The sequence below is a fragment of the Glandiceps talaboti genome, chromosome 7, assembly GCF_964340395.1.
Source record: "Glandiceps talaboti chromosome 7, keGlaTala1.1, whole genome shotgun sequence".
Classification (NCBI taxonomy): domain Eukaryota; kingdom Metazoa; phylum Hemichordata; class Enteropneusta; family Spengelidae; genus Glandiceps; species Glandiceps talaboti.
Genome location: NC_135555.1, coordinates 7,065,993 through 7,079,054, shown reverse-complemented (window position 1 = coordinate 7,079,054; position 13,062 = coordinate 7,065,993). Strand labels below are relative to the sequence as shown.

General features: G+C 34.0%; 1 protein-coding gene across 1 annotated transcript in view; it reads right to left on the bottom strand.

Annotated features, from left to right (window-relative positions):
• Positions 1 to 560: 560 nt before the first annotated feature.
• LOC144437191 (sushi, von Willebrand factor type A, EGF and pentraxin domain-containing protein 1-like) overlaps positions 561 to 13,062 on the bottom strand; it is a 47,320-nt gene continuing 34,818 nt past the window's right edge. The window contains exons 18-25 of the mRNA XM_078126077.1: positions 12,382 to 12,584; positions 11,770 to 11,977; positions 10,676 to 10,939; positions 8,692 to 9,720; positions 7,975 to 8,134; positions 7,471 to 7,640; positions 6,604 to 6,777; positions 561 to 5,648 (exon numbers count right to left, since the gene is read on the bottom strand). Coding sequence (XP_077982203.1) covers positions 4,732 to 5,648; positions 6,604 to 6,777; positions 7,471 to 7,640; positions 7,975 to 8,134; positions 8,692 to 9,720; positions 10,676 to 10,939; positions 11,770 to 11,977; positions 12,382 to 12,584 — 3,125 coding nt within the window. The 3' untranslated portion in view covers positions 561 to 4,731. The remainder of the gene's footprint in view (positions 5,649 to 6,603; positions 6,778 to 7,470; positions 7,641 to 7,974; positions 8,135 to 8,691; positions 9,721 to 10,675; positions 10,940 to 11,769; positions 11,978 to 12,381; positions 12,585 to 13,062) is intronic.

Here is a 13,062-nt window from a genome sequence, read left to right as displayed (position 1 = left end):
ATATTTTTGAGACAGTCAATTGACTAAAATGTATCAATTGTAGTTCAGTTCTTGTTGTGCCAGACGATAATATGTGTATTAATTTTCAAATCAGAGCTTGTTTGCGTACCTTAGAAGAAACATTTAGTAAAGACCACATTACACGAATACATCTATTGAAGCTTTCACCTACCATTCGACATCTTCGAATGTGATGTATCATATAACACTTCTTGCCTTGCCTTATTCAGGCACTATTAGATGTCCTATTACCCAAAGTGTTGTTATGTATCAACTATAATTTCACTCGGCATGGAAATAGTTGCTACATATAACTTACAGCCCTTGTGGTAATAGGTGTCTATTGTTGCCCTCGAAGCCAGGCAATATTAAGTATATAATATCATTATTGCTATAGCTCACACTTTCTTCAAACTTATGATTGTTTTTTGGAAATATTCGGGATATTATGAATCACATGCCTTACGATAGATATGGCTTCCATATTCATCACTTTAAACTACAAAATACCTATTCACACATACATTTAGGCTACATGCAATGACCTTTTTAAATTCAAGGTTATATGAATTTTATTGGAAAATTACGGGTTAAGATTACAAGTCTTTGCAAAGTTTGGTAAAACTAACATTACTTTCAAAAACAGTACGTATGGTAGTTTTTATCTTAAACTAGATACATACATCACTTAATCGATTCACATCTCTTATCAATGACTGTCATGTTCACCCTGAAAGTGGCACAAGCTGAGTCTATAAGCTTTACAAACACGTGAAAATATTCCATTCCAGTATAATATCAGTACAAGTCGTCTATTACATTACGATTGTCTTCTGCCATTATTAGAACAGTTGATTGCATAGTAGGGAGTCCCTGTGCATTGTTTGATACGTATGATATATTACGTCATCGGATCGTGTATGGGTTATATCTTAATACTAGGTTTGAGTTCAATCAAATTTTTTCCGAGTGGTATTTGCTTCAGTAAGTACAATACTGTGGATACCTTTTTAAATATGCAGCAAAAACTACGCCCAAATAGTATGTGCCTCTGATAATTATATATCCCCCCAAAGAACATCATAGATAAAATGTTTTAGTATCTTGATTATGCATGTTAACCTGATTATAATACATGTAAATGATAAAACAAACAATACATAGAACTTGTTAAATATATGTCACAAACTTAATATAGATAAAACAAATTCAGTTTTATATACCTATCTCCATTTAGAATCATTGAAATTCAAACTTTGATTATGTACAATACATATTGCCAAAACTGTTTGCGATCGTATTTACGTCACAACAGTGCCAATGGTGTTGCAGCATAACTGTAAATTTTGTGGTAAATGTTTATCCACATGCCAATCAATCCTTGTTGTTGACATGCAATGTGTACCCAAGTCATTTGAGTGTTGCTCTTTGCAGTTTCTTGGGTGCTAGGTGAGTATTTGTCATTATCTACTTGCCCAACTACCACTGTTGTCATCTTTGCCATATACACCATCACTAGGCTGTTGCTATGGGTGTGGTGTTGTTGATATGTAGATAAGTATTAACTTTATTGGATATATATTCATTTGCCTAACCAACCTTGTTATCTTTGCAATATACCCAACCAAATTTGGACCCAAAATGCACATCTCTGATGGAATCATTCTCATTTGAACAATTTCCTTCTACACACCATAAGTAATGTTCCCACCAAATACTAAGGCTGGTGGTTCTTGCATTAAACATCCATGTGCACAACCACACACACACACATACACACAGACAAATCTCGATGCCTATTATAGCATTTCTGAACTACTAAGTTCAATTGTGCTAAACATAGTAAAAATTGTACTGTAGTAAAAAATTCATATCTTGATTATACCATATATCCTGTCAGCCAAACTACTATAAACTCTTACAATAAGGGGCGGATACTTGAATACATTGCCAGTGTCTTATTGTGCTTAAACTAATGTACAAATGTACAAACAAGCCTTTATCAAGGACATATAGATCCCAACTGGTGTGTTTTATGTCAAAGTTATTGTGCAAATTTGAATGGTCTCTCTAGATACAAAACTTCATAATTTATTGACCAATTTGCTATTTTACCTTCAATATGGAGGTCAAAATCAAAAATCAAAGTGTACAAAGAAAGCTGACCTTTCGGGTATAGACATTTCAATGGAGTTTTGGAGTTTTCAACTTCGTGATGGGATCACTTTCATTTGAACAATTTCCTTCTACTCACCATATGAAGAAAGAAACGTTTTGGTCATTTTACCTTTACTCTTATTAGAAAGTTCATCATTGATAATGTAAGTAGCGTAGACATTTGAATGGAGTCCATATGTATCAAACCTTTGGCGATAACAGAAAACGTGCTTTTCTCTCAAAAATATGGCCATCAGTTTGCTATACAGATCAAGGTTGGAAAATTAAGTGACTTGCATATACGTCACATAGTCAAACCCAAGTCACGATTATAATATCACTTTAAAATATTTGATTTAAAAAGCTATGAAGATAAGCCAATTTTGGCTATTTGTCCTTGAACGAGACTTTCAAGATCAAAGGGTCAATATCTTAAGAGAAAGCTCATATTTGATAATATGGATGTAGGCACTTCAATGAAGTCACTACGTATTGCACCTCCAAAGTTGTGATGCATATTGTGAACTTTAACAACAAATATGGCCACCATTTAGCCATATTTGATTCAGTCGCAAAACAAAGTGATGTGCATGTTTCACATAGCATGCTACATTTTTGGCAGGTTTGGTTGAAATCTGTTGGTACATGCCAGAGTTATGAGGGTGAACACACTGATGCATAGACAGAACCCAACAAAATATAGTCCCCTCCAGGCAGTACCCATTGGGGGCCTAATGATGGATTTTTCGCACCAAATATGGTCATCATTCAGTAAGGTGTGATATCAGCAGCAACATGATGTTTGTATGTGTGTCCCTTGTTCTGTATCACTTCTGGACAATGTATGAAAGGAATTAATCACTTTGTAATGCCATGAAATGACACAATTCGCAAGAAATGGCATGATTTTGCTATTTAAATGACGTCAAGGTCATTGGAAATGGTCACAGTCCTAAAACAATGATTGCCTCTCATAAGATCCATTGAATGAAGTCTCTGGCTTTATTATGTGGTTCCAGAGCTGTTGCACAAATCAGTGATTGTTAAACCAAATCTGGCTGCCATTCATAAAAAAAGCTTTATATGCACTCATCTATTATAAGTTCCCTTTTACTAAAATGTCTGTAAACATGATGATTAGTAGTTTCAAAAGAAACTGGAAACATACATGTATACTAAACTAAATACTTGATTTGGTAAGTGAAAAGTCACTAAGACAAGTGTGACCAAAAACACACTTTCAGATTAAAAAAATCTAAATATTGACATGGTTCTTAAATTTTGAAATTTTATCAAAAATAAAAATGGAATAAGTACTAAAATCAATATTACATGTATTTGATAAGTGATGGTTTCATCATATGAAAAGTATTAACTATTAATTGTAACTAGAAACTTGATTTACTCAAAAACATCGCATAAAAACTGAATGCATTTCCTATACATAATAAACAGGTTCTACATTTTGCATATAATCTATATTGTTTTTTTTCATGTTACATTTCTCATTCTCAAATACTGACAACAACTAAAAGTTACTCACTGTCCTCAGTTGTGTGATTTAGATTCAGGAATTCTATATATTTGAGACAACACATTCTTTTTTGCTATAATGTATAGTAGTAGAGGTGGCCATCGATTTTTTCGTTAGATATGTGTATACTAAACTAATTAAATACTTGATTTGGTAAGTGAAAGTCACCTTCTAAGACAACATTTTTAATTTCTTTATTTTGCAGTGCTCAACATTTATTATCACTAAAATACAATCAGTGTATTCTAGAATTATATGCCAGTTAACAAAAAGATCAAGTGTTCTCTGTCTTTTAACTAGAGACAATGATCTGTTATTATGTATTATGTATTATGTATGACAGAACCCAATGAGTACAAGAGGACCATACACTGGTTATTTGCACAAGTTCTTGCAGTGTTCTCTGCAGTCATAATTTCACTTGGTACACCCATGAAAGTACAGCAGAAAACACTGCAAGCATGATGAGTGCAATACCTGTGAGTAACCACACTGACACTTATATGGCATGGAGTTCTGATATTATCATATGTGTGTATCTGAAACATCTAATGTTAATAAAAATTATTCTGTGCGATCACGTAATTTCATCTGAAATGAATGACCATACACTCATTTGCATATCATTTGCATCCAGGTATGCAATAATGTTTTTGGTATTGCATTGCAGTGCAAATACCACGAGTATACACTTGTATATATGTAATAATGTTTCTTAAGTTTAGGGTTAAAGAACTTTTAAGAAATCATGAATTTGTGTTAATTTCATTTTCTTGGCTGCTTCATGTATATATGCATATAAACAGTCATGTGAGATAGCATCAGCAAAAGCTTTATAGGTCCCCAGCACTTCTTATCAAATTGGTAGCAAAGTGAATAACAGAGTATGGAGTAATGGAAGATGTTCCAGAGAACCTATAATCCTGATTCATGTCCTTGCAATGAAGTTCTCTTGCAGCCTACTGGATAGTGTTCTCTAGGGAATCTTTACTTTATTTTCATTGCTGTAGATTGGTTTGCATCAGGATCATACTTTAAGTCTAATTATCTTCCCCTTCATTGTCAAACTTGATGCAGTCTTCCATCTTTCTCTCTGGATACTCATCCTTCACATTCGCATTTTGATAGCAATGGTCTGTTGGCAAACCTCTCGAAGTGCCATTCAATGCTTTTAATTCTATGTCGCTCTCCTTGCTGCGCATCACATTTTCAAAAGACAAGTAATGATGTTGGATGCCGCCATCTTTATCAGTGTCTTTGTTGAGCTTCATGTAGGTGTTTTCTGGTTCTAGCTTCATTGAAAGGTATGTATTCTCAATATTGCTTCCACCTTTTCCCACATCCCCTTTATCATCTTTATCAGTGCCTTTGTTGAGCTTCATGTAGGCATTTTCTGGTTCCAGCTTCACTGAAAGGTATGCATTCTCAACATTGCTTCCACCTTTTCCCACATCCCCTTTATCATCAGTTGTGTTGAGTTTCATGTAGGAACTTTCTGGCTCTTGTTTCACTGCATGATACGGATGCTCTACATTTCCTTCATCCAAATGCTTAGTACCCAGTCCAACCCCTGGTAGTAAGTAGTACTCACTATGCCTGTAATCTGCATAATCTGGTTGTGTGGTATTATTACCTGGTATCACTGGTTGAGGCCGACAGATGACTTCAGGTGGTGGCTTTGTCTCTTCATCATCACCACGATATTCAGCATATGGCTTAATTTCTTCTGGATCAGGAATTTCATCATACACAGACCCTCTGTTTGCCTCTTCTCTCGCTATCCTTATCCCAGGAAGTTCATCAGCCCAATCATCTGGCAGGAGGTCCTTCTGAACAGGAATGTTCACTGGCTTTCTCATCCTGATATATATGCATACAGCTACCATTATTATTATTACTATGGCAACTATGACAGAACATATTATTATTACTAGGGTTGTTGAATTTGGTCCAGAACCTGAAAGTATAAAATAAAATAACCAAAGTTAATGTTACCATTAATGCCAATATAAGATATGATTGGAATTACAAGTCACTATTTAAGACATCGACCAAATATTACAAAATTTATAAAATAACATCAATCAATATTTCAGTATTAATGACTTTTAGTAATGCATAAATCGTAACAATATTAAGATTTGTGCTTAAAGATCAATTCGAAGGTCATTCAAGCAAACCTTTCAAAGACCTATGGAAAGAGCATGAACTTATACATATCTACGCATTTCATGGAATCTTGATCTGATTGTGAAATTTGACATTATGGGTCACGTGATACGTACATTATTATTAGTATAGAATGCACTTTTGTTTGAGATATACACAAGTATCTAATATGAACAATTGGAACAAATGAATTTGAATGTCTTGACACATAGTTGGAGCATTATAATGTAGATGCACCTAGTCGTGCCATAGATACACCAGGTAACAAATGCCATGTTATTTATTCAAACATATGGTATGTCCTGTACATGTAACTTATACCAGATAATATATGATGCAAAAAATGGATTTTAATATCATGGTAACAGTCTTTCAACAGTATTTTTTTGTTTTGAGAAATGTGATTACCTGAAAAGCACTTTCAACCGAAAACACAACAAATAATGACTTTGTAAGTTATTGCCTGTAGCCTGTATGGTTCTCCCCATTCTTACCTACACTTGTCAATACCAATCAGAACTTATAAAATGTAATTTTAAATGTAACAATCAAAACCTTGGCTTCTGTCAATTACCTTATAGCGACCCACAATTAATCTTATAATTGTAAATTTATCTATTCAGTTACCCAGGAAACTGTATTAATGTTCTTGTACAGTAATAACAAACCATCAGTCGTGAGGAGATTTCACTTTGTCTTATATATTTCGATTCTGATCACCATTTATTAAATATTGCATGTACCTGTATCTTCAATTGACACACAGTCAGTATGTATTATAGAAGCATTTTTCCTCGTTGTTTGACCATCTGGACAGAGAATACAGTTAGTTGCTTCTTTATCGGATTGATAAGAGCCAATTTCACACACATTACATGGGTATTTTCCTGTTGTTGAATAATGACCGCTTTCACATACTGCAACAAAATCGTAATCAAGAGAACACAGCTAAGACAATGAACAATTTCAAGCAACATACATATATTTATTATCAACCTGATATATTCAATTATCAATCAACTAACAGCAAAAAACATTTCTAAACATATAAATGCCTTTACTTAGTATTGATTATTTGTGAATAATAAAAACCATCTGGTGTTTCATAGCAATCTTTTTTTTCAAATAAATTGACAATACTTTCTTTCTCCATAGAATTAGCATGACAGTATCCAATGGCAATTTGGATTAAAAAATTTGATATGCCAAATTTAAGATAATGCTGACCACTTTTGTCAAACCTATTCTTGGTAACCCAAGATATTACTGGACATAAACTAAGAAACCTTAGAACTAATCAGGCTCGCCTGCCCTCCCCGTACAGACTGGAATACAGTTGATTGACATTAAACAGGTCATCCAGGGAAGTTCTGTGGTATATATTTTGGTCTATTCCAAAATTGAACAAGTCGTGTTTGTTGGTATATTTTGGCCTATTCCAAAATTGCACAAGTCATGTTCTGTGGTTTTATTCTGGTCTATTCCAAAACATGAAAAGATTAATCACATATTTCCCATGTGGTCACTTTTGATTAGGCGGGTTTAACTAGAAGCATAAACTGCAAACAGATAATTCAAAGGTGAAAATATATCTTCTTTCCTGTTTTTACCTTTTTCTCTGAGGTAGAAGCTCTCAGAATTGATCTCAAAGGGTGGCATGGATCCACCTTCTATGAAATGTTGGCAAACACTTTTCATGCTGTCTTCATCTGGCATTTCACTTTCATGTGTAATGTCTGCTGAATGTATCATATCATATTCAACAATGACACTGCCTGGTCTAAAAATACAAGGTGAAAACATAGGAACTTTAAGTATTTGTGAACCTACTTAGTTTTAAATATATGTGATAGTATATGTCAGCCTCGTGTTATACATAATAATACTAAAGTATGTGAACCTTTGATATGCAAATTATTATTAAGAGCATGTCACCATAGTTACTGACTCAAACATAGTAACATATGTCAACCATATACTAGTTTGTGTTACAATCACATCCTTCTGTCTACTAGCCACTTTCCAACCAACCTACTTATTCCTGATAAAGCCCTGACATTTCATAAATATCTTCACCATCAGTTATAAGTTCATTTCCCATACATTCTACTCACATTAGACGAATTATCTCAATTGCTGAAATATCTCCAATCATATTCACAAAGACATTCCGAATTCCTGTCTTGAACTGGGAAGTGAATTCTCCATCAGTCATTAATTTTAATGTATAGGCCCTGTTGGTAATCTTCAAACGGCCATTGTAATGACGAAACTCTGTGATTTTTGAAAAGATAAAATCCAATAAAATTTATGCTATAATTGCACAAGTTTCAGACATACAGAAATGTAATACTTTCTCTTCATCCCTTTATACCCATACTCACATCTATAACACAGAGGAATATAAATTGTAAGACATAATTCATCATGGAAACACTACATGGTGGGATTAATATGTTCATAACCCATCTGAGCTGTGCTATATAATATATTACGTGAAACTGTTAAAAGATGTTTTCTATGACCTAAGGGTCATTTTAACAGAACAATGGCACAATATCGGCCAGACAGCAAGATCAATGAAGACGTCTCATTATGACCAATAGCATTATGGACAGTATGACAGAACAATGCTATATTAAAGGGTCTCATTTTCACATCATAAAACACAGACATAAATGTCAACTATAACCAATTATATGAGAAATTGATATTTTTTTTTTACCATATTTTACTTTTAGTAGTTATTATTGAATATACATTTTCTTCATAATATTTGAAATTATTGCAAATAAAGTGGCCCTAATGTATAGCAGATTTATACCACTTACTCTTATAAATATCACAGTGGATACCAGAGAAGTTTTCTTTGCAGTCACACCTGAAATTATAACCAGAAGTACCAACACACCGCCCTTCGTGTTTGCAAGGTTCATTTAAAATAATGCAGATATCTTGTTGCAAATATGGTGGTTGAGTTGGTTTAACATAAGTTTCACATCTGTCACCTTGAAAGTTAGCAAGGCAGGCACAAAGATGACCATAATTGTCTGTGTGATCTACCGGTACTATAACACAAGTTCCGCCATTATCACAGTGGTCAGAATCTCTGCATGGATTTGTAACACCACAATTAGGCGGGTGGTACCTTTCTGTACAATGGCATTGGTAATTAAGCAGAGTGTGAAATGCAGAGATGCAGGATCCTCCATTCAAACATGGTGGCTCTACATGGTTGCAGGGACTAAACCTAGTTTGGCAATAGTCTCCAATGTAGCCTTCAGCACAAGTACACTTGTATCCCTTTACTGAACTTTCACAAGTACCATCATTACGACATGGATTATGTGGACTACAGAAATCAATTTCAGTATCACAGACATCACCAGTGTAGCCTTGCTCACAATCACATTGATGACCATCTGATAAAGGTACACATTCTCCATGATGACAGTCAATATCGTTGCAGAAAGACAGAATTTCACAATTAGGTCCTGTTTGTTGGGTAGGATCTGGACAAGTACAAGTGTAGCCATTTAGCTTTGCTTGACAAGTGCCACCATTCTGACATGGATTTGACAGACAAAAGTCAATCATAGTGGTACAGTTTTTATCTTCATATCCAGGTAAACAATCACAGTGATAATCTCCAAGCTTATTTGTACACGTTCCACCATTCTTACATGGACTTTCATATCCTGACAAACAGAAGTCAATTGCATACTCGCAATCTCCACCAATCCATCCATGTGAACATTCACATAGTGGTGGATCAAATCTAAGGTTCATGCAGGTCCTTCTGTGAGGGTACGATCTGCCGTGACAGGCGTCATTTTCATCGACATGACACTCATTGACATCTAAGATAAAGTAACATTGAAACAATTGTCAAATGCACACACTGGATTTGCACATGAACCTATATATTAAATATTTCAACGATGCTACACATATGACAATAGAGGAGAATATATAGTGAGGCAATGCATGGTGAGTGCAGTTCATTACAAAAATTCAACAACTATGAATCCAACATATATCTTTGTGTATTAAAGTGAAGATATCTTTGTATGTATACCTAGACATTCTTACTAAGAGTGTATTTATTGGAAAACAAGGTTTGTGATACGGTGCCCCTATTTTTGTGTTTCTCATTACCTAACTGACCTAAATTGTCAGCTCCAACATCAAAATAAAAAATATTTTTATTTCCACCCACCCTTAATATTTTGCTCTCTGTCAAGAATAAGCAAGTGTCTTGACTGACATCAGTTACAGTCATGGCAGTGTCAATGACTCTTGTTCGCAAAGAGAGAATTTCTTTCATGACCTAAGTTATTTGTGGGGGGTGGGGGGCTTAAGAACATGCCAATTGTGTAGACAAAGTGGGAAAGGGCATGTTACCAAGAATCTAATGAAAAGAAGATAGAGAGGAGGAAAGAAGAGGCAGAGAAACATAAAGATGATTTTTTTTTTAAATTGCTTGACTGACCCATAGTTGCCATGAAATGTAATGAATAACATTAACAAGTAGGGTCACCATTACCTGACTTGACCTGTTGCTCCTCATTGTAATATTTCACAAAGAAACATTTGATAGCCCAAAATATAAATACATATGTGTATTATTTATTTCCTAATCAAACCAACTAGTTCTAACCCTACAAGTTTAAGTCAGATGAAAATACAAAAATGTCTCATTACACACACATCATGAATTGAAACATCAAATTTAGTCTTCAAGTTACAAGACAATTAAAGTACATGTATACACTCAAATAATATCCTCCAAATCAAATAATCATTTTTTATTACCTCCACACCAAGACTTCTCTCTGTAAATTACATCTTTCTGCTTATTGCCCAAAGAGATGTAGAAATCTGCCCATGCTACAATTAGAGTAGCTTCATTGATATAACTTGTTGATGCCCGTGTTCCCATATTCTCATCAGACAGATCTGCAAGGCTTGCAATATCACTATCACTCAACACAGAACTGTAGAGATGTAAACGGCTCATCTCTCCAACAAAGGCTCTCTGTTGATTAAAACCTCCATTCATAACACTCCTGTACTGACCTGCAAATACACAAACAAATTAAAAACTAATCAATATACCGGGTATGTACAAATAATAAGATATTTATTCCCCAATATTTTTCTTCGTTCAGCCAAGGAAAATATGAGTGACCTAAGGGGCTCTAATTGTTACTACATGTGGCTTGACAAATAGTGACAACCCTTGGATTATTTTCCAGGTGAATGAAGAAAAATATTGGGTAATAATATAATTATACCATCACCAGCAATATTAAGAAAACTTAGATATAACAACAATGTCTGTGGTTACCACATCTCATGTCATTTTATGCAATGGTTCCTGAGATAGTGATCACAGATACATTGTACACAGCAAAGACATACACTGATTCATATGAGCAAAAATTTGGTGATTGGTTCTAAATTTTTATAATATTGGTAGTTGTAAGCATAAATTTTAAATGTTTAAATTCATAATATTTATGTGTAACTTAGTCAAATGCCAGAAATATGATCAAACTATAGTCATTGAAAAAAAAGAATAATTTAACTGTCTCCTTTTCTGCAAACATGGATTGATATTACGGCAGACGTTTGACAAGAATATTAATTCTGGCATATTGTGAGGGTAACTCTTTATTTTTCATGATAATAAACTAATTGTTTTGCCTTAGAAAAGGAGAGAAGAAAACATGGTTGACATTTGGTTGGATCTGCATTAAATCATGTATATTAATATGCATGTACACATTCCAGACTGTCAGGTTTGGCCAAATTATGGATATATGTATCAGGAAGTGCATAATTATAGCATAACTATAGCAGCAAGACTCTTTCTGTATTGGTCCAAAGCATATGATTATACTTACCACATGTCAGTGTCCCAGATTTTGAAATTATTCTTCCTTGCTGGAAATGTCCATCTGTTCGTTTCTTTCGAGAAGCTGTATCTTTACGGTCTCCATCCTTGAAAACTTGGCAGGCTCCATCTGCACTTCTCCATGTGACACAAATATGATGCCAAGTACCATCGTTAATGGAGACCTCCGTTGACAGGGTCACCCCATGAATTACTAACTGCAATATTAAAATAACTTACACCTTCATTTACAGCAACTTTATAGAGTATATTTCTATGTGACAGTTCGAGCCAATCTTCCTGTTACATGTATCTACAAATATTTTCTACATGTACATAGGTGACTTCCACACTTTATGCAACACAAGGACCTTCAAGTAACATCATTCAAAATTTTCATCAAATGGTTTGTCATAACCTTAAAGTTATGTATTCATCAATGATTTTCTATGATAGAATTACTAACGTAGTAAATGTTCAAGTCAAAGTTGTTGGAGAAATTAATATTTCTTTAATGGTACTTATTTCTAATGGTACCTATTTCTAATGATTTTCTATATGAAGTATTTAATATACTTTTAAAAAAGTGTAAAGTTGCTGGAGACACTAAAAATCTGCTCACCTTTAGATCTGCATAGTCATACAAAGCAAGGACATCAGTCTTATCTGCTGCAGTATAGGACAGTATTGTACCTTGATGATTGACATCTTGTGTTTGTATCCAGACACAGATTGTAAACGCTATCAAGTCTTCAGTTATTTCATGTACTTCAGAATATTGGAAAATATCACCAGTGAACAGGAAATCAAAGTCAAGCGACTCTCCTGTGAACAATAGAGATATAATATAACACACACAATATAATTAATTTGGGTATGTTGTAATAACATGAGATTGTTGTTCCTCTTTTCTATCCCATTTTCCTGGTTGACTTTCTCTATTATGATTTTTGAATATTGGTTTTGATATTTTATTGAGTCTTCAAAAAACATAATCATTATAGTTTCATTATAGTTGATAGATTTAAACGATTGATTGGATGGCAAATGATTACATTCAATGTAATTATACCTGTCCAGTATATGATGGCAAATGATTACATTCAATGTAATTATACCAGTATATGATGGCAAATGATTACATTCAATGTCATTATACCAGTATATGATGGCAAATGATTACATAACATAATCATTATAGTTTCATTATAGTTGATTGATTGAAACTATTGATTTATCAATTGATCTTTTGGTTGGTTGGTTGGTTGATTGATTGATTGATGGATGGATGGATAGATTGATT